General features: G+C 59.5%; 1 protein-coding gene across 2 annotated transcripts in view; it reads left to right on the top strand.

Annotated features, from left to right (window-relative positions):
• LOC116958463 (YTH N6-methyladenosine RNA binding protein C1) overlaps positions 1 to 21,679 on the top strand; it is a 68,426-nt gene that overhangs the window by 26,140 nt on the left and 20,607 nt on the right. For both annotated transcript variants that reach the window (XM_076056855.1, XM_076056854.1), the window contains exons 8-13: positions 330 to 386; positions 1,151 to 1,245; positions 7,468 to 7,576; positions 16,303 to 16,420; positions 18,910 to 18,994; positions 19,730 to 20,625. In XM_076056855.1, the coding sequence (XP_075912970.1) occupies positions 330 to 386; positions 1,151 to 1,245; positions 7,468 to 7,576; positions 16,303 to 16,420; positions 18,910 to 18,994; positions 19,730 to 20,625 (1,360 nt within the window). The remainder of the gene's footprint in view (positions 1 to 329; positions 387 to 1,150; positions 1,246 to 7,467; positions 7,577 to 16,302; positions 16,421 to 18,909; positions 18,995 to 19,729; positions 20,626 to 21,679) is intronic.

The raw sequence follows: 21,679 nt of genomic DNA, 5'->3' as shown, positions 1-21,679 counted from the left end.
GTAGGGGGCACAGGTGGTGCATCAGCCAGTCATCTCAGTCAGTCGACCCGTGGCACCTGGGTCTGCCCCGTGACCTCCTGCCAGCGGGCGTTCGACACTTCACGTGGCCTCAGGGTGCACATAGCCTGGCACAAGCGTCGTGGTGACGTCACCGCCACTTAGTGGCGAATGGCGGTTGTTGTTGTGTCACTGTGTGTGTGATACTGTGTGTGTGTCACTGTGTGTGTCACTGTGTGTGTCACTGTGTGTGTGTCACTGTGTGTGTGTGTGTGTCACTGTGTGTGTGTCACTGTGTGTGTCACTGTGTGTGTGTGTGTCTCGCTGTGTAGACTCGAGGAAGAGTCACAAGGAGAAGTTGCCATCGTCAGTTCGTGCCGTGCGAAGAGGTGAGGCTGGCACCGTGATGGTGGTGATGATGGTGGTGATGATGGTGGTGGTGGTGGTGGTGATGATGGTGATGGTGGTGGTGATGATGATTGTGATGGTGGTGGTGATGATGATGATGGTGGTGGTGATGATGATGATGGTGGTGATGGTGGTGGTGGTGATGATACTACTACTGATGATGATGCTACTACTACTGATGATGATGATGATACTACTACTACTGATGATACTACTACTGATGATGATACTACTACTACTGATGATAATGATACTACTACTGATGATGATACTACTACTGATGATGATGATACTACTACTATTGATGATGATGATGATACTACTGATGATACTACTACTGATGATGATGATACTACTACTGATGATGATGCTGCTACTACTACTGATGATGATACTACTACTGATGATGATGATGATACTACTACTGATGATGATACTACTACTGATGATGATGATGATGATACTACTACTGATGATGATGATACTACTACTGATGATGATGATAATACTGATGATGATGATACCACTACTGATGATGATGATACTACTACTGATGATGATGATACTACTACTGATGATGATGATACTACTACTGATGATGATACTACTACTGATGATGATACTATTACTGATGATGATGATACTACTACTGATGATGATGATACTACTACTGATGATGATACTACTACTACTGATGATGATGATACTACTACTACTGATGATGATGATGGTGTTGGTGCGGCAGATGTGACTTCTCGCCTGAGACAGCTTCTGGAGGATGCAAAATTCTTCCTGATCAAAAGTAACAATTATGAGAATGTCGCTCTCTCTAAAGCCAAGGTGAGAGAGACACGGGGAGAGAGACACGGGGGGACATGGGGAGAGAGAGAGACACGGGGAGAGAGACACGGGGAGAGAGAGACACGGGGAGAGAGAGAGACACGGGGAGAGAGAGACACGGGGAGAGAGAGAGACACACGGGGAGAGAGAGACACGGGGAGAGAGAGAGACACACGGGGAGAGAGAGACACGGGGAGAGAGAGACACGGGGAGAGAGAGAGACTCAGGGAGAGAGACACGGGAAGAGAGAGACACGGGGAGAGAGAGACACAGGGAGACAGAGAGACACGGGGAGAGAGACACGGGGGGACATGGGGAGAGAGAGAGACACGGGGAGAGATACACGGGGAGTTAGAGACACGGGGAGAGAGAGACACAGGGAGAGAGAAACGGGGAGAGAGAGAGACACGGGGAGAGAGACACGGGAAGAGAGACACGGGGAGAGAGACACGGGGAGAGAGAGAGACACGGGGAGAGAGACACCGGGGGAGAGAGAGACACAGGGAGAGATACACGGGGAGTTAGAGACACGGGGAGAGAGAGACACAGGGAGAGAGAAACGGGGAGAGAGAGAGACACGGGGAGAGAGACACGGGAAGAGAGACACGGGGAGTTAGAGACACGGGGAGAGAGAGACACAGGGAGAGAGAAACGGGGAGAGAGAGAGACACGGAGAGAGAGACACGGGAAGAGAGACACGGGGAGAGAGACACGGGGAGAGAGAGAGACACGGGGAGAGAGACACCGGGGGAGAGAGAGACACAGGGAGAGAGACACGGGGAGAGAGAGAGACACGGGGAGAGAGAGAGACACGGGGAGAGAGAGACAAGGGGAGAGAGAGACACGGGGAGAGAGAGAGAGACACGGGGAGAGAGAGAGACACGGGGAGAGAGAGACACGGGGAGAGAGAGACACGGAGAGAGAGAGACACGGGGAGAGAGAGACACGGGGAGAGAGAGACACGGGGAGAGAGAGAGAGACACGGAGAGAGAGAGAGACACGGGGAGAGAGAGAGACTCGGGGAGAGAGAAACACGGGGAGAGAGAGACACGGGGGGAGAGAGAGACACGGAGAGAGAGACACGGGGAGAGAGAGAGAGACACGGGAAGAGAGACTTGGGGAGAGAGAGAGACACGGGGAGAGAGAGAGACACGGGGAGAGAGAGACACGGGGAGAGAGAGAGATGGGGAGAGAGAGACACGGGGAGAGAGAGACACGGGGAGAGAGACACGGGGAGAGAGACACGGTGAGAGAGACACGGGGAGAGATAGAGACACGGGGAGAGATAGAGACACGGGGAGAGAGACACGGGGAGAGATAGAGACACGGGGAGAGAGACACGGGGAGAGAGAGAGACACGGGGAGAGAGAGAGAGACACGGGAAGAGAGAGACACGGGGAGAGAGAGACATGGGGAGAGAGAGAGACATGGGGAGAGAGACACGGGGAGAGAGAGAGACTCAGGGAGAAAGAGAGACACGGGGAGAGAGAGACACCGGGAGAGAGAGAGACATGGGGAGAGAGACACGGGGAGAGAGAGAGACTCAGGGAGAGAGAGAGACACGGGGAGAGAGAGACACGGGGAGAGAGAGAGACACGGGGAGAGAGAGACACGGGGAGAGAGACACGGGGAGAGAGAGACACGGGGAGAGAGAGAGAGACACGGAGGGAGAGAGAGACACGGGGAGAGAGAGACACGGGGAGAGAGAGACATGGGGAGCGAGAGAGACACGGGGAGAGAGAGACACGGGGAGAGAGAGACACGGGGAGAGAGACACGGGGAGAGAGAGACACGGGGAGAGAGAGAGACACGGGGAGAGAGAGAGACACGGGGAGAGAGAGACACGGGGAGAGAGAGACACGGGGAGAGAGACACGGGGAGAGAGAGACACGGGGAGAGAGAGACACGGGGAGAGAGACACGGGGGAACATGGGGAGAGAGAGAGACACGGAGAGAGAGAGACACGGGGAGAGAGAGACACGGAGAGAGAGACACGGGGAGAGAGAGAGACACGGTGTCTCTCTGTGTCTATCTGTGTGTCTCACTGTGTCTCACTGTGTGTGTCTCTGTGTGTCTCTGTGTGTGTCTCATTGTATGTGTCTCTGTGTGTGTCTCTGTGTGTGTCTCTGTGTGTGTCTCTGTGTGTGTTTCACTGTGTGTCTCTCTGTGTCTCTGTGTGTCTCTGTGTCTCACTGTGTGTGTCTCTCTGTGTCTCTGTGTGTGTCACTGTGTGTGTGTCTCTGTGCGTGTCTCTGTGTGTCTCTGTGTGTCTCACTGTGTGTGTCTCTGCGTGTCTCACTGTCTCACCGTGTGTCTCTGTGTGTGTCTGTGTGTCTCTGTGTGTCTCTGTGTCTCACTGTGTGTGTCTCACTGTGTGTGTCTGTGTGTGTCTCTGTGTGTGTCTGTGTGTTTGTCTCTGTGTCTCTGTGTGTCTGTGTGTGTCTCTGTGTGTCTCACTGTGTGTGTCTCACTGTGTGTCTCACTGTGTCTCACTGTGTGTCTCTGTGTGTGTCTCTGTGTCTCACTGTGTGTGTGTCTCACTGCGTGTGTCTCAGTGTGTCTCACTGTGTGTCTCTGTGTGTCTCACTGTGTCTCACTGTGTGTCTCTGTGTGTGTCTCACTCTGTGTCTCTGTGTGTGTCTCACTGTGTGTCTCTGTGTGTGTCTCACTGTGTGTCTCTGTGTGTGTCTCTGTGTCTCTGTGTGTGTCTCACTGTGTCTCACTGTGTCTCTGTGTGTCTCACTGTCTCACTGTGTCTCACTGTGTGTGTCTCACTGTGTGTCTCTGTGTGTCTCTCTGTGTGTCTCACTGTGTGTGTCTCTGTGTGTCTCTCTGTGTGTCTCTGTGTGTCTCTCTGTGTGTCTCTCTGTGTCTCACTGTGTCTCTGTGTCTCACTGTGTGTGTCTCACTGTGTCTCTCACTGTGTCTCACTGCATGTCTCACTGTGTCTCTCTGTCTCACTGCGTGTGTCTCTCTGCGTGTGTCTCACTGTGTCTGTGTGTCTCACTGTGTCTCTGTGTCTCACTGTGTGTCTGTGTGTCTCACTGTGTGTGTCTCACTGTGTGTCTCACTGTGTCTGTGTGTCTCACTGTCTCACTGTGTCTCTGTGTCTCTCTGCGTGTCTGTGTGTCTGTCTGCGTGTGTCTCACTGTGTCTCTGTGTGTCTCACTGTGTCTCTGTGTCTCTGTGTCTCACTGTGTCTCTGTGTCTCTCTGTGTGTGTCTGTGTCTCTCTGCGTGCGTCTCACTGTGTCTCTGTCTCACTGTCTCACTGTGTGTCTCTGTGTGTGTCTCACTGTGTCTCACTGTCTCACTGTGTCTCTGTGTGTGTCTGTGTCTCTCTGTGTCTCTGTGTCTCACTGTGTCTCTGTGTCTCTCTGTCTCACTGTGTCTCTGTGTCTCTCTGCGTGCGTCTCACTGTGTCTCACTGTCTCACTTGTGTCTCTCTCTGTGTGTGTCTCACTGTGTGTCTCACTGTCTCACTGTGTCTCTGTGTGTCTGTGTCTCTCTGTGTCTCTGTGTCTCACTGTGTGTCTGTGTCTCACTGTGTCTCACTGTGTCTCTGTGTCTCTCTGCGTGTGTCTGTGTCTCTCTGCGTGCGTCTCACTGTGTCTCTGTGTCTCACTGTCTCACTGTGTGTCTCTCTGTGTGTGTGTCTCACTGTGTGTCTCACTGTCTCACTGTGTCTCTGTGTGTCTGTGTCTCTCTGTGTCTCTCTGTGTCTCTGTGTCTCTCTGTCTCACTGTGTCTCTGTGTGCGTCTCACTGTGTCTCTGTGTCTCACTGTCTCACTGTGTCTCTCTGTGTGTGTTTGTCTCACTGTGTGTCTCACTGTCTCACTGTGTCTCTGTGTGTGTCTGTGTCTCTCTGTGTCTCTGTGTCTCACTGTGTCTCTGAGTCTCTCTGTCTCACTGTGTCTCTGTGTCTCTCTGCGTGCGTCTCACTGTGTCTCTGTGTCTCACTGTCTCACTGTGTGTCTCTCTGTGTGTGTGTCTCACTGTGTGTCTCACTGTGTCTCTGTGTGTGGCTGTGTCTCTCTGTGTCTCTGTGTCTCACTGTGTCTCTGTGTGTGTCTCTCTGTCTCACTGTGTCTCTGTGTCTCTCTGTCTCACTGTGTGTCTGTGTGTGTCTCTGTGTCTCACTGTGTCTCACTGTGTCTCTGTGTCTCTCTGCGTGTGTCTCACTGTGTGTGTCTCTGTGTGTCTCTGTGTGTGTCTCTGTGTGTGTCTGTGTGTCTCTGTGTGTGTCTCTGTGTGTCTCTGTGTGTGTCTCTGTGTGTGTCTCTGTGTGTCTGTGTGTCTCTGTGTGTGTCTTTCTGCGTGTGTCTTTCTGCGTGTGTCTCTGTGTGTGTCTCTGTGTCTCTCTGTGTCTCTCTGTGTCTCTGTGTGTGTCTCTGTGTCTCACTGTGTGTCTCTGTGTCTCACTGTCTCACTGTGTGTCTCACTGTGTCTCTGTGTCTTTGTGTGTGTCTCACTGTGTCTCTGTGTCTCTCTGCGTGTGTCTCTGTGTGTGTCTCACTGTGTGTCTCTGTGTCTCTCTGTCTCACTGTGTCTCTCTGTGTCTCACTGTGTCTCACTGTGTGTCTGTGTCTGTCTGCGTGTGTCTCCCAGGGAGTGTCTCTGTGTGTCTCTGTGTGTCTGTGTGTGTCTCACTGTGTCTCTGTGTGTGTCTGTGTGTGTCTCTGTGTCTCACTGTGTGTCTGTGTCTGTCTGCGTGTGTCTCCCAGGGAGTGTGTGTCTCACTGTGTGTGTCTGTGTCTCACTGTGTCTCTGTGTGTCTCACTGTGTCTGTGTCTCTCTGCGTTTCACTCTGTGTGTCTGTGTCTCTCTGTGTCTCTGTGTCTCACTGTGTGTCTGTGTCTGTCTGCGTGTGTCTCTGTGTCTCACTGTGTGTCTGTGTGTCTCTGTGTGTGTCTCTGTGTGTGTCTGTGTGTGTCTCTGTGTCTCACTGTGTGTCTGTGTCTGTCTGCGTGTGTCTCCCAGGGAGTGTCTCTGTGTGTGTCTGTGTCTCACTGTGTCTCACTGTCTCACTGTGTGTCTCTCTACGTGTGTCTATGTCTCTCTGTATCTCACTGTGTCTCTGTGTCTCTCTGTCTCACTGTGTGTCTGTGTGTCTCTGTGTGTGTCTCTGTGTGTGTCTGTGTGTGTCTCTGTGTCTCTGTGTCTCACTGTGTCTGTGTCTGTCTGCGTGTGTCTCCCAGGGAGTGTCTCTGTGTGTGTCTGTGTGTGTCTGTGTCTCACTGTGTCTCTGTGTGTGTCTGTGTCTCACTGTGTCTCACTGTCTCACTGTGTGTCTCTCTGTGTGTGTCTCTGTGTCTCACTGTGTGTCTGTGTCTGTCTGCGTGTGTCTCCCAGGCAGTGTCTCTGTGTGTGTCTGTGTGTCTCTGTGTGTGTCTCACTGTGTGTGTCTGTGTCTCACTGTGTCTTTGTGTGTGTCTGTGTCTCACTGTGTCTCACTCTGTCTCACTGTGTCTCTGTGTGTGTCTGCGTGTGTCTCTGTGTCTCACTGTGTCTCTGTGTCTCACTGTGTGTCTGTGTGTGTCTGCGTGTGTCTCCCAGGGAGTGTGTGTCTCACTCTGTGTGTCTGTGTCTCACTGTGTCTCTGTGTGTCTCTGTGTGTGTCTGTGTGTCTCTGTGTCTCTCTTTGTGTGTCTCTGTGTCTCTCTGTCTCACTGTGTGTCTGTGTGTGTCTGCGTGTGTCTCTCAGGGAGTGTGTGTCTCACTGTGTCTCACTGTGTCTCACTGTGTGTGTCTGCGTGTGTCTCCCAGGGAGTGTGTGTCTCACTGTGTCTCACTGTGTCTCACTGTGTGTGTCTGCGTGTGTCTCCCAGGGAGTGTGTGTCTCACTGTGTCTCTCTACGTGTGTCTGTGTCTCACTGTGTCTCTGTGTGTGTCTGTGTCTCACTGTGTCTCTCTACGTGTGTCTGTGTCTCACTGTGTCTCTGTGTGTGTCTGTGTCTCACTGTGTCTCACTGTGTGTCTCTCTGTGTCTCTGTGTCTCACTGTGTGTCTGTGTGTGTCTGTGTGTGTCTCTCTGTCTCACTGTGTGTCTGTGTGTGTCTGCGTGTGTCTCCCAGGGAGTGTGTGTCTCACTCTGTGTGTCTGTGTCTCACTGTGTCTCTGTGTGTCTCTGTGTGTGTCTGTGTCTCTGTGTGTCTGTGTCTCTCTGTGTGTGTCTCTCTGTCTCACTGTGTCTCACTGTGTGTGTCTGCGTGTGTCTCCCAGGGAGTGTGGTCCACTCTTCCCGCCAACGAGAGGAAACTGAACTCATCCTTCCGGGACTTCCCATCGGTGATCCTCGTTTACTCCGTCAGGGAGAGCGGCAAGTTCCAGGGCAAGTCACTCACACCTCATCATCACACCTCATCACACCTCATCACTGTCACCTCATCACACCTCATCACTCCTCATCACTGTCACCTCATCACACCTCATCATCACACCTCATCATCACACCTCATCACTCCTCATCACTGTCACCTCATCACACCTCATCATCACACCTCATCATCACACCTCATCACACCTCATCACTGTCACCTCATCGGTGATCCTCGTTTACTCCGTCAGGGAGAGCGGCAAGTTCCAGGGCAAGTCACTCACACCTCATCGTCACACCTCATCACACATCATCATCACACCTCATCACACCTCATCATCACACCTCATCATCACACCTCATCATCACACCTCATCATCACACCTCATCATCACACCTCATCACACCTCATCATCACACCTCATCACTCCTCATCTCTCTCTCCCCGTGTCTCCCCGTGTCTCTCTCCCCGTGTCTCTCTCTCCCCGTGTCTCTCTCCCCGTGTCTCCCCGTGTCTCTTTCTCCATGTCTCTCTCCCCGTGTCTCTCTCCCCGTGTCTTTCTCCCCGTGTCTCTCTCCCCGTGTCTCTCTCCCCATGTCTCTCTCCCCGTGTCTCTCTCCCCGTGTCTCTCTCCCCGTGTCTCTCTCTCCGTGTCTCTCTCCCCGTGTCTCTCTCTCACTGTGTCTCCCCGTGTCTCTCTCCCCGTGTCTCTCCCCGTGTCTCTCTCCCCGTGTCTCTCTCTCCCCGTGTCTCTCTCCCCGTGTCTCCCCGTGTCTCTCTCTCCATGTCTCTCTCCCCGTGTCTCTCTCCCCGTGTCTCTCTCCCCGTGTCTCTCTCCCCGTGTCTCCCCGTGTCTCCCCCTGTCTCCCCGTGTCTCCCCGTGTCTCCCCGTGTCTCTCTCTCTCCCCGTGTCTCCCCGTGTCTCCCCGTGTCTCTCTCTCTCCCCGTGTCTCCCCGTGTCTCCCCCCGTGTCTCCCCCTGTCTCTCTCCCCGTGTCTCCCTGTGACTCTCTCTCCCCGTGTCTCTCTCCCCGTGTCTCCCCGTGTATCCCCGTGTCTCTCCCTGTCTCTCTCCCCGTGTCTCCCCGTGTCTCCCCGTGTCTCCCCCTGTCTCTCTCCCCGTGTCTCTCTCCCCGTGTCTCCCCGTGTCTCCCCCCGTGTCTCCCCCTGTCTCTCTCCCCGTGTCTCCCTGTGACTCTCTCTCCCCGTGTCTCTCTCCCCGTGTCTCCCCGTGTATCCCCGTGTCTCTCCCTGTCTCTCTCCCCGTGTCTCCCCGTGTCTCCCCGTGTCTCCCCCTGTCTCTCTCCCCGTGTCTCCCCGTGTCTCTCCGTGTCTCCAGGCTTCGCCCGTCTCTGCTCCGAGTCTCGGCATGGAGGCTCGCCCGTGACTCTCTCTGTGTCTCTCTCCCCGTGTCTCCCTGTGTCTCTCTCTCCCCGTGTCTCCCTGTGACTCTCTCTCCCCGTGTCTCTCTCCCCGTGTCTCCCCGTGTCTCCCTGTGACTCTCTCTCCCCGTGTCTCTCTCCCCGTGTCTCCCCGTGTCTCCCCGTGACTCTCTCTCCCCGTGTCTCCCCGTGTATCCCCGTGTCTCCCCCTGTCTCTCTCCCCGTGTCTCCCCGTGTCTCTCTCCCCGTGTCTCCCCGTGTATCCCCGTGTCTCCCCGTGTCTCTCTCCCCGTGTCTCTCTCCCCGTGTCTCCCCGTGTGTCTCCCCGCGTCTCCCCATGTCTCCCTGTGTCTCTCTCTCCCCGTGTCTCCCCGTGTCTCCCTGTCTCCCCCTGTCTCCCCGTGTCTCCCCGTGTCTCTCTTCCCGTGTCTCCCCGTGTCTCCCCGTGTCTCTCTCTCCCCGTGTCTCCCCGTGTCTCTCTCTCCCCGTGTCTCCCCGTGTCTCCCTGTCTCCCCGTGTCTCCCCGTGTCTCCCTGTCTCCCCGTGTCTCCCCGTGTCTCCCTGTCTCCCCGTGTCTCCCCGTGTCTCTCTCTCTCCCCGTGTCTCTCTCTCTCCCCGTGTCTCCCCGTGTCTCCCCCTGTCTCCCTGTGTCTCTCTTTGTCTCTCTCTGTGTCTCTCTGTGTCTCTCTGTGTCTCTCTCTGTCTCTCTCTCTCCCCGTGTCTCCCCGTGTCTCCCCGTGTCTCCCCGTGTCTCCCCGTGTCTCTCTCCCCGTGTCTCTCTCCCCGTGTCTCCCCGTGTGTCTCCCCGTGTCTCCCCGTGTCTCTCTCCCCGTGTCTCCCCGTGTGTCTCCCCGTGTCTCCCCGTGTGTCTCTCCCCGTGTCTCCCCGTGTCTCCCCGTGTCTCTCTCCCCGTGTCTCCCCGTGTCTCCCCGTGTGTCTCCCCGTGTCTCCCCGTGTCTCCCTGTCTCCAGGCTTCGCCCGTCTCTGCTCCGAGTCTCGGCACGGAGGCTCACCGTGACTCTCTCTGTGTCTCTCTCCCCGTGTCTCCCTGTGTCTCTCTCTCCCCGTGTCTCCCTGTGACTCTCTCTCCCCGTGTCTCTCTCCCCGTGTCTCCCCGTGTATCCCCGTGTCTCCCCCTGTCTCTCTCCCCGTGTCTCCCCGTGTCTCCCCGTGTCTCCCCCTGTCTCTCTCCCCGTGTCTCCCCGTGTCTCCCCGTGTCTCCCCCTGTCTCTCTCCCCGTGTCTCCCCGTGTCTCCCCCCGTGTCTCCCCCTGTCTCTCTCCCCGTGTCTCCCTGTGACTCTCTCTCCCCGTGTCTCTCTCCCCGTGTCTCCCCGTGTATCCCCGTGTCTCTCCCTGTCTCTCTCCCCGTGTCTCCCCGTGTCTCCCCGTGTCTCCCCCTGTCTCTCTCCCCGTGTCTCTCTCCCCGTGTCTCCCCGTGTCTCCCCCCGTGTCTCCCCCTGTCTCTCTCCCCGTGTCTCCCTGTGACTCTCTCTCCCCGTGTCTCTCTCCCCGTGTCTCCCCGTGTATCCCCGTGTCTCTCCCTGTCTCTCTCCCCGTGTCTCCCCGTGTCTCCCCGTGTCTCCCCCTGTCTCTCTCCCCGTGTCTCCCCGTGTCTCTCCGTGTCTCCAGGCTTCGCCCGTCTCTGCTCCGAGTCTCGGCATGGAGGCTCGCCCGTGACTCTCTCTGTGTCTCTCTCCCCGTGTCTCCCTGTGTCTCTCTCTCCCCGTGTCTCCCTGTGACTCTCTCTCCCCGTGTCTCTCTCCCCGTGTCTCCCCGTGTCTCCCTGTGACTCTCTCTCCCCGTGTCTCTCTCCCCGTGTCTCCCCGTGTCTCCCCGTGACTCTCTCTCCCCGTGTCTCCCCGTGTATCCCCGTGTCTCCCCCTGTCTCTCTCCCCGTGTCTCCCCGTGTCTCTCTCCCCGTGTCTCCCCGTGTATCCCCGTGTCTCCCCGTGTCTCTCTCCCCGTGTCTCTCTCCCCGTGTCTCCCCGTGTGTCTCCCCGCGTCTCCCCATGTCTCCCTGTGTCTCTCTCTCCCCGTGTCTCCCCGTGTCTCCCTGTCTCCCCCTGTCTCCCCGTGTCTCCCCGTGTCTCTCTCCCCGTGTCTCCCCGTGTCTCCCCGTGTCTCCCCCTGTCTCTCTCCCCGTGTCTCCCCGTGTCTCCCCGTGTCTCCAGGCTTCGCCCGTCTCTGCTCCGAGTCTCGGCACGGAGGCTCGCCGTGACTCTCTCTGTGTCTCTCTCCCCGTGTCTCCCCGTGTCTCTCTCTCACCGTGTCTCCCCGTGTCTCTCTCTCCCCGTGTCTCCCCGTGTCTCCCTGTCTCCCCGTGTCTCCCCGTGTCTCTCTCTCTCCCCGTGTCTCTCTCTCTCCCCGTGTCTCCCCGTGTCTCCCCCTGTCTCCCTGTGTCTCTCTCTGTCTCTCTCTGTGTCTCTCTGTGTCTCTCTGTGTCTCTCTCTGTCTCTCTCTCTCCCCGTGTCTCCCCGTGTCTCCCCGTGTGTCTCCCCGTGTCTCCCCGTGTCTCCCTGTCTCCAGGCTTCGCCCGTCTCTGCTCCGAGTCTCGGCACGGAGGCTCACCGTGACTCTCTCTGTGTCTCTCTCCCCGTGTCTCCCTGTGTCTCTCTCTCCCCGTGTCTCCCTGTGACTCTCTCTCCCCGTGTCTCTCTCCCCGTGTCTCCCCGTGTATCCCCGTGTCTCCCCCTGTCTCTCTCCCCGTGTCTCCCCGTGTCTCTCCGTGTCTCCAGGCTTCGCCCGTCTCTGCTCCGAGTCTCGGCATGGAGGCTCGCCCGTGACTCTCTCTGTGTCTCTCTCCCCGTGTCTCCCTGTGTCTCTCTCTCCCCGTGTCTCCCTGTGACTCTCTCTCCCCGTGTCTCTCTCCCCGTGTCTCCCCGTGTCTCCCCGTGACTCTCTCTCCCCGTGTCTCCCCGTGTATCCCCGTGTCTCCCCCTGTCTCTCTCCCCGTGTCTCCCCGTGTCTCTCTCCCCGTGTCTCTCTCTCCCCGTGTCTCTCTCCCCGTGTCTCCCCGTGTCTCTCTCTCCATGTCTCTCTCCCCGTGTCTCTCTCCCCGTGTCTCTCTCCCCGTGTCTCTCTCCCCGTGTCTCCCCGTGTCTCCCCCTGTCTCCCCGTGTCTCCCCGTGTCTCCCCGTGTCTCTCTCTCTCCCCGTGTCTCCCCGTGTCTCCCCGTGTCTCTCTCTCTCCCCGTGTCTCCCCGTGTCTCCCCCCGTGTCTCCCCCTGTCTCTCTCCCCGTGTCTCCCTGTGACTCTCTCTCCCCGTGTCTCTCTCCCCGTGTCTCCCCGTGTATCCCCGTGTCTCTCCCTGTCTCTCTCCCCGTGTCTCCCCGTGTCTCCCCGTGTCTCCCCCTGTCTCTCTCCCCGTGTCTCTCTCCCCGTGTCTCCCCGTGTCTCCCCCCGTGTCTCCCCCTGTCTCTCTCCCCGTGTCTCCCTGTGACTCTCTCTCCCCGTGTCTCTCTCCCCGTGTCTCCCCGTGTATCCCCGTGTCTCTCCCTGTCTCTCTCCCCGTGTCTCCCCGTGTCTCCCCGTGTCTCCCCCTGTCTCTCTCCCCGTGTCTCCCCGTGTCTCTCCGTGTCTCCAGGCTTCGCCCGTCTCTGCTCCGAGTCTCGGCATGGAGGCTCGCCCGTGACTCTCTCTGTGTCTCTCTCCCCGTGTCTCCCTGTGTCTCTCTCTCCCCGTGTCTCCCTGTGACTCTCTCTCCCCGTGTCTCTCTCCCCGTGTCTCCCCGTGTCTCCCTGTGACTCTCTCTCCCCGTGTCTCTCTCCCCGTGTCTCCCCGTGTCTCCCCGTGACTCTCTCTCCCCGTGTCTCCCCGTGTATCCCCGTGTCTCCCCCTGTCTCTCTCCCCGTGTCTCCCCGTGTCTCTCTCCCCGTGTCTCCCCGTGTATCCCCGTGTCTCCCCGTGTCTCTCTCCCCGTGTCTCTCTCCCCGTGTCTCCCCGTGTGTCTCCCCGCGTCTCCCCATGTCTCCCTGTGTCTCTCTCTCCCCGTGTCTCCCCGTGTCTCCCTGTCTCCCCCTGTCTCCCCGTGTCTCCCCGTGTCTCTCTTCCCGTGTCTCCCCGTGTCTCCCCGTGTCTCCCCCTGTCTCTCTCCCCGTGTCTCCCCGTGTCTCTCTCCCCGTGTCTCCAGGCTTCGCCCGTCTCTGCTCCGAGTCTCGGCACGGAGGCTCGCCGTGACTCTCTCTGTGTCTCTCTCCCCGTGTCTCCCCGTGTCTCTCTCTCACCGTGTCTCCCCGTGTCTCTCTCTCCCCGTGTCTCCCCGTGTCTCCCTGTCTCCCCGTGTCTCCCCGTGTCTCTCTCTCTCCCCGTGTCTCTCTCTCTCCCCGTGTCTCCCCGTGTCTCCCCCTGTCTCCCTGTGTCTCTCTCTGTCTCTCTCTGTGTCTCTCTGTGTCTCTCTGTGTCTCTCTCTGTCTCTCTCTCTCCCCGTGTCTCCCCGTGTCTCCCCGTGTGTCTCCCCGTGTCTCCCCGTGTCTCCCTGTCTCCAGGCTTCGCCCGTCTCTGCTCCGAGTCTCGGCACGGAGGCTCACCGTGACTCTCTCTGTGTCTCTCTCCCCGTGTCTCCCTGTGTCTCTCTCTCCCCGTGTCTCCCTGTGACTCTCTCTCCCCGTGTCTCTCTCCCCGTGTCTCCCCGTGTATCCCCGTGTCTCCCCCTGTCTCTCTCCCCGTGTATCCCCGTGTCTCCCCGTGTCTCCCCCTGTCTCTCTCCCCGTGTCTCCCCGTGTCTCTCCGTGTCTCCAGGCTTCGCCCGTCTCTGCTCCGAGTCTCGGCATGGAGGCTCGCCCGTGACTCTCTCTGTGTCTCTCTCCCCGTGTCTCCCTGTGTCTCTCTCTCCCCGTGTCTCCCTGTGACTCTCTCTCCCCGTGTCTCTCTCCCCGTGTCTCCCCGTGTCTCCCCGTGACTCTCTCTCCCCGTGTCTCCCCGTGTATCCCCGTGTCTCCCCCTGTCTCTCTCCCCGTGTCTCCCCGTGTCTCTCTCCCCGTGTCTCTCTCTCCCCGTGTCTCTCTCCCCGTGTCTCCCCGTGTCTCTCTCTCCATGTCTCTCTCCCCGTGTCTCTCTCCCCGTGTCTCTCTCCCCGTGTCTCTCTCCCCGTGTCTCCCCGTGTCTCCCCCTGTCTCCCCGTGTCTCCCCGTGTCTCCCCGTGTCTCTCTCTCTCCCCGTGTCTCCCCGTGTCTCCCCGTGTCTCTCTCTCTCCCCGTGTCTCCCCGTGTCTCCCCCCGTGTCTCCCCCTGTCTCTCTCCCCGTGTCTCCCTGTGACTCTCTCTCCCCGTGTCTCTCTCCCCGTGTCTCCCCGTGTATCCCCGTGTCTCTCCCTGTCTCTCTCCCCGTGTCTCCCCGTGTCTCCCCGTGTCTCCCCCTGTCTCTCTCCCCGTGTCTCTCTCCCCGTGTCTCCCCGTGTCTCCCCCCGTGTCTCCCCCTGTCTCTCTCCCCGTGTCTCCCTGTGACTCTCTCTCCCCGTGTCTCTCTCCCCGTGTCTCCCCGTGTATCCCCGTGTCTCTCCCTGTCTCTCTCCCCGTGTCTCCCCGTGTCTCCCCGTGTCTCCCCCTGTCTCTCTCCCCGTGTCTCCCCGTGTCTCTCCGTGTCTCCAGGCTTCGCCCGTCTCTGCTCCGAGTCTCGGCATGGAGGCTCGCCCGTGACTCTCTCTGTGTCTCTCTCCCCGTGTCTCCCTGTGTCTCTCTCTCCCCGTGTCTCCCTGTGACTCTCTCTCCCCGTGTCTCTCTCCCCGTGTCTCCCCGTGTCTCCCTGTGACTCTCTCTCCCCGTGTCTCTCTCCCCGTGTCTCCCCGTGTCTCCCCGTGACTCTCTCTCCCCGTGTCTCCCCGTGTATCCCCGTGTCTCCCCCTGTCTCTCTCCCCGTGTCTCCCCGTGTATCCCCGTGTCTCCCCGTGTCTCTCTCCCCGTGTTTCTCTCCCCGTGTCTCCCCGTGTGTCTCCCCGCGTCTCCCCATGTCTCCCTGTGTCTCTCTCTCCCCGTGTCTCCCCGTGTCTCCCTGTCTCCCCCTGTCTCCCCGTGTCTCCCCGTGTCTCTCTTCCCGTGTCTCCCCGTGTCTCCCCGTGTCTCTCTCTCCCCGTGTCTCCCCGTGTCTCTCTCTCCCCGTGTCTCCCCGTGTCTCCCTGTCTCCCCGTGTCTCCCCGTGTCTCCCTGTCTCCCCGTGTCTCCCCGTGTCTCCCTGTCTCCCCGTGTCTCCCCCGTGTCTCTCTCTCTCCCCGTGTCTCTCTCTCTCCCCGTGTCTCTCTCTCTCCCCGTGTCTCTCTCTCTCCCCGTGTCTCCACGTGTCTCCCCCTGTCTCCCTGTGTCTCTCTCTGTCTCTCTCTGTGTCTCTCTGTGTCTCTCTGTGTCTCTCTCTGTCTCTCTCTCTCCCCGTGTCTCCCCGTGTCTCCCCGTGTCTCCCCGTGTCTCTCTCCCCGTGTCTCTCTCCCCGTGTCTCCCCGTGTGTCTCCCCGTGTCTCCCCGTGTCTCCCTGTCTCCAGGCTTCGCCCGTCTCTGCTCCGAGTCTCGGCACGGAGGCTCACCGTGACTCTCTCTGTGTCTCTCTCTCACCGTGTCTCCCCGTGTCTCTCTCTCACCGTGTCTCCCCGTGTCTCTCTCTCCCCGTGTCTCCCCGTGTCTCCCTGTCTCCCCGTGTCTCCCCGTGTCTCTCTCTCTCCCCGTGTCTCTCTCTCTCCCCGTGTCTCCCCGTGTCTCCCCGTGTCTCCCCGTGTCTCTCTCCCCGTGTCTCTCTCCCCGTGTCTCCCCGTGTGTCTCCCCGTGTCTCCCCGTGTCTCTCTCCCCGTGTCTCCCCGTGTGTCTCCCCGTGTCTCCCCGTGTGTCTCCCCGTGTCTCCCCGTGTCTCCCTGTCTCCAGGCTTCGCCCGTCTCTGCTCCGAGTCTCGGCACGGAGGCTCACCGTGACTCTCTCTGTGTCTCTCTCCCCGTGTCTCCCTGTGTCTCTCTCTCCCCGTGTCTCCCTGTGACTCTCTCTCCCCGTGTCTCTCTCCCCGTGTCTCCCCGTGTATCCCCGTGTCTCCCCCTGTCTCTCTCCCCGTGTCTCCCCGTGTCTCCCCCTGTCTCTCTCCCCGTGTCTCCCCGTGTCTCTCCGTGTCTCCAGGCTTCGCCCGTCTCTGCTCCGAGTCTCGGCACGGAGGCTCGCCATGACTCTCTCTCCCTGTCTCCCCGTGTCTCCCCGTGTCTCTCTCCCCGTGTCTCCCCGTGTCTCCCCGTGTCTCCCCGTGTCTCCGTGTCTCCCCGTGTCTCCAGGCTTCGCCCGTCTCTGCTCCGAGTCTCGGCACGGAGGCTCGCCATGACTCTCTCTCCCTGTCTCCCCGTGTCTCCCCGTGTCTCCCCGTGTCTCCCCGTGTCTCCCCGTGTCTCCCCGTGTCTCCAGGCTTCGCCCGTCTCTGCTCCGAGTCTCGGCATGGAGGCTCGCCCGTGCCCTGGATGCTGCCGTCCGGTCTTAGCGCTCGTGCGCTCGGAGGAGTCTTTAGGGTCGACTGGCTTTGCAGGTACAGTGGGAGGCTCACTGAGCCTCACTGAGCCTCACTGAGCCTCAGCGAGCCCTGTGGGAGCCTCATTGACCACACTGAACCATGTGGGAGCCTCAGTGAACCTCAGTGAGCCTCAGTGAGCCTCAGTGAGCCTCAGTGAACCTCAGTGAGCCTCAGTGAACCTCAGTGAGCCTCAGTGAACCTCAGTGAACCTCAGTGAACCTCAGTGAGCCTCAGTGAACCTCAGTGAACCTCAGAGAGCCTCAGTGAACCTCGGTGAACCTCAGTGAGCCTCAGTGAACCTCAGTGAGCCTCAGTGAACCTCAGTGAGCCTCAGTGAACCTCAGTGAACCTCAGTGAGCCTCAGTGAACCTCAGTGAGCCTCAGTGAACCTCAGTGAACCTCAGTGAACCTCAGTGAGCCTCACTGAGCCTCAGTGAACCTCAGTGAGCCTCAGTGAACCTCAGTGAGCCTCACTGAGCCTCAGTGAACCTCAGTGAGCCTCAGTGAACCTCAGTGAACCTCAGTGAGCCTCAGTGAGCCTCAGTGAGCCCCAGTGAGGCTCAGTGAGCCTCAGTGAGCCTCAGTGAGCCTCAGTGAGCCTCAGTGAACCTCAGTGAACCTCAGTGAGCCTCAGTGAACCTCGGTGAGCCTCAGTGAGCCCTGTGGGAGCCTCAGTGAGCCTCAGTGAGCCTCAGTCTGGCTCACAGATTAACACTGAACCCTGTGTGAGCCTTAGTCTGGCTCTGTGAGTCTCAGTGATTAACACTGAACCCTGGGGAGCCTTAGTCTGGTTCTATGAGTCTCAGTGATTAACACTGAACCCACCCACCCACTCACCCACTCACTCACCCACTCACCCACCCACTCACCCACTCACTCACCCACTCACTCACCCACCCACCCACTCACTCACCCACTCACTCACCCACTCACCCACCCACTCACCCACCCACCCACTCACCCACTCACTCACCCACTCACCCACCCACTCACCCACTCACTCACCCACTCACTCACCCACCCACTCACTCACCCACTCACTCACCCACTCACCCACCCACTCACCCACCCACTCACTCACCCACTCACTCACCCACCCACTCACTCACCCACCCACTCACCCACTCACTCACTCACTCATTCACTCTCACCCACTCACTCACTCACCCACCCACCCACCCACTCACTCACCCACCCACTCACTCACCCACCCACCCACTCACTCACCCACCCACCCACTCACTCACCCACTCACTCACCCACCCACTCACTCACTCACCCACCCACCCACCCACTCACCCACCCACTCACTCACTCACTCAATCACCCACTCACTCACCCATTCACTCACCCACCCACTCACCCACTCACCCACCCACTCACTCACCCACCCACCCACTCACCCACTCACTCACTCACTCACCCACTCACCCACTCACTCACTCACCCACTCACTCACTCACTCACCCACTCACTCACCCACCCACTCACTCACCCACCCACTCACTCACCCACCCACTCACTCACCCACCCACTCACCCACCCACTCACTCACCCACCCACTCACTCACTCACCCACTCACTCACTTACCCACCCACTCACTCACCCACCCACTCACTCACTCACCCACTCACTCACCCACTCACTCACCCACTCACTCACCCACTCACCCACTCACCCACCCACTCACCCACCCACTCACTCACCCACTCACCCACCCACTCACTCACCCACCCACTCACTCACCCACTCACCCACCCACCCACTCACCCACCCACTCACTCACCCACTCACCCACTCACTCACTCACTCACCCACTCACTCACTCACCCACTCACTCACCCACCCACTCACTCACCCACCCACTCACTCACCCACCCACTCACTCACCCACCCACTCACCCACCCACTCACTCACTCACCCACTCACTCACTTACCCACCCACTCACTCACCCACTCACTCACCCACCCACTCACTCACCCACTCACTCACTCACCCACTCACCCACTCACTCACCCACTCACTCACCCACTCACTCACCCACCCACCCCCTCACCCACTCACCCACTCACCCACTCACCCACCCACCCACTCACCCACTCACCCACCCACTCACCCACCCACCCACTCACCCACCCACTCACTCACCCACCCACTCACTCACCCACTCACTCACCCACTCACTCACCCACCCACTCACTCACCCACTCACTCACTCACCCACTCACCCACTCACTCACCCACTCACTCACTCACCCACTCACTCACCCACTCACTCACCCACCCACCCCCTCACCCACTCACCCACTCACCCACCCACTCACCCACCCACCCACTCACTCACCCACCCACTCACTCACTCTCCCACTCACCCACTCACTCACCCACTCACTCACCCACTCACCCACCCACTCACCCACCCACTCACCCACTCACTCACCCACCCGTGTCTCTCTGTGTCTCTCTCTGTGTCCCTCTCTCTCTGTCTATGTACCACATAGACAGGAGCTGTCTTTCACCAAGACGTGCCACCTCTACAACCCGTGGAATGACGGCAAGCCAGTGAAGATCGGCCGAGATGGTCAGGTAGCGTCCTCCCCTAGGTCCGCTCAGCCTCAAATTACTGTGGTGGTGGTGGCTCTTGCTTGAGGCTACCTGGGAGAGATTTGTCTTTGTGTATGTTGTGCGCATGATTGCAGGTTGGTGGGGGTGTGTGTGCGGGTGAATTTGCGTGTAACTGTGTATCGTAACAGATCTATGCATCTCACCCCACTCACGCACCCACTCACTCACCCACTCACTCACTCACCCACCCACTCACTCACCCACTTACTCACTCATCCACTTACCCACCCACTCACTCACTCACCCACTCACCCACCCACTTACTCACTCATCCACTTACTCACTCACCCACTCACTCACCCACTCACTCACCCACTCACCCACTCACTCACCCACTTACCCACTCACTCACTCACCCACTCACCCACTCACTCACCCACTCACTCACCCACTCACCCACTCACTCACCCACTCACTCACTCATCCACTCACCCATTCACTTACTCACCCACTCATTCACCCGCTCACCCACTCACTCACCCGCTCACCCACCCCCTCACCCGCTCACTCACCCACTCACCCACCCCCTCACTCACTCACCCACTCACTCACTCACTCACCCTCTCACCCACCCCTTCACCCACTCACCCACCCCCTCATCCACTCACCCCCTCACCCACCCCCTCACTCACCCACCCTCCCACCCACCCACTCACCCTCCCACCCACCACCACCACCACCACCACCCCACTGCAGGAGATTGAGCCCACAGTCGGCGCCCAGCTGTGCCATCTTTTCCCCGTCGACGACTCGGCCGAGGTCAGCCACGTCCTCAACAAGGCCACCTGCCAATACCGACACCACCACCGCCACCACCGCCAGCATCACCCGCAGCAGCAGCAGCAGCAGCATCACCCTCAGCAGCAGCCGCCACCGCAGCATCATCCGCAGCATCAGCAGCCGCGTGTCTCTTCGCCGCTCCAGCACCACCGACACCACCACCACCACCAGCAGCAGCAGCAGCAGCAGAGCGGCAGCGGCGGCTCCGGCAGGGCCGCCGGCGCCGTCGGCGGCCCTCCGCTCCTCTCGACTCCGTCCGGTTCTCACCACCACCACCAGCAGCAGCACCACCGACCGGCGGCTTCCGCCGGAGGTCGAGGAGCATCGGCGTCGGCGTCTTCGTCGGCGGCGGCATCGGCGTCGGGCCCCTACCGGCACTCGTTGGGTCTGCTGGGATCGGCTCCGCACCACCACCACCAGCAGCACCACCAGCAGCACCAGCACCAGCAGCACCACCCACAGGGGTTTTCCGCTTCATCGTCCTTCGGAGGCTCTGCCGCCGCTGCCGCCGGAGGCGGAGGAGGCGGTGGAGGAGGAGGAGGAGGCGGAGGAGGCGGTGGAGGCGGAGGAGGAGGAGGAGGCGGTGGAGGAGGAGGAGGAGGAGCCGCCTACGGCTTTTTTGGCCGTGGCGAGCCTTCGTCCGGCCTGCACAGCCCCGTCTACCACCACCACCACCAGCAGCAGCATCAGCATCAGCAGCATCATCAGCAGCAGCAGCAGCAGCATCAGCAGCAGCATCAGCAGCAGCAGCATCTAGCCGGCCAGCGAATGAGAACGTCCGGCCTACGTTCGGCCAGCGGGCCCGTGGGAAGGTCAGGGCCCCAGTGGCGGAGCGTTCCGCGCGTGGTCGATTCGTCGGCTCCGCCCGCACCCCAACCCCGCCCCCAACCCCCGTTGGTCGTGCGTCCGGTAGCCCACGGACAAGAGTTCTCCCCCGCCCCCCACGCCCACCCACCTTCACCGCCCACACCCCCCCCTGCCCTGCTGCGGTCTTGGTATTGGAGCGGCGCTCCTCCATCCATCCATCGCTCCGCCCGCCCGCTCGCTCGCTCCGTCTCGCCGTCCGTGCGTCCCGGTCTCGAGGCCCTCGCCGCAGGCCCCTCGGGGGAACGGCCTGGACCAGGCCTTGCGTGGGCCTGGACTCGGACTTCTGGTAGGCCTCAGCTAGCCCTTGCGTAGGCCTGGGCCTTTGCGTAGGCCCGGACCCGGACTACTGGGATGTCTCAACTATGCCTTGAATAGGCCCGGACTCTTGCGTTCTAGTAGGCCTCAACTAGGCCTCACCCCGCCGGCTCCCTCCGTCAGCGCCTTGGGTGGGCCCTCGGCGCTAGGCCTTGTGTGAGCCTGGACTGGGCCTGGCGCAGGCCTGGACGCGGACTTTTGGTAGGCCTCGACTAGGCCTTGAATCTTGAATAGGCGTCAACTTTACCTTGCGCAGGCCTGGACTGGGCCTTGCGTATGCCTGGACGCGGACTTCTAGTAGGCCTCAACTGGGCCCTGAATAGGCCTCAACTATGCCTTGCGTAGGCCTGGACGTGGACTTCTAGTAGGCCTCGACTGGGCCCTGAATAGGCCTCAACTATACCTTGCGCAGGCCTGGACTAGGCCTTGCGTATGCCTGGATGTGGACTTCTAGTAGGCCTCGACTGGGCCCTGAATAGGCCTCAACTATGCCTTGCGCAGGCCTGGACTAGGCCTTGCGTAGGCCTGGACGTGGACTTCTGGTAGGCCTCAACTATACCTTACGCAGGCCTGGACTAGGCCTTGCGTAGGCTTGGACTCGGACTTCTAGTAGGCCTTGAATAGGCCTCAACTATACCTTGCGCAGGCCTGGACTAGGCCTTGCGTATGCCTGGACGTGGACTT

Source organism: Petromyzon marinus, chromosome 78 (assembly GCF_048934315.1).
Source record: "Petromyzon marinus isolate PM22_M1 ecotype Great Lakes invasive population chromosome 78, UKy_Petmar_22M1.pri1.0, whole genome shotgun sequence".
Classification (NCBI taxonomy): Eukaryota; Metazoa; Chordata; class Hyperoartia; order Petromyzontiformes; family Petromyzontidae; genus Petromyzon; species Petromyzon marinus.
This window is presented reverse-complemented; position numbering and strand designations above follow the sequence as displayed.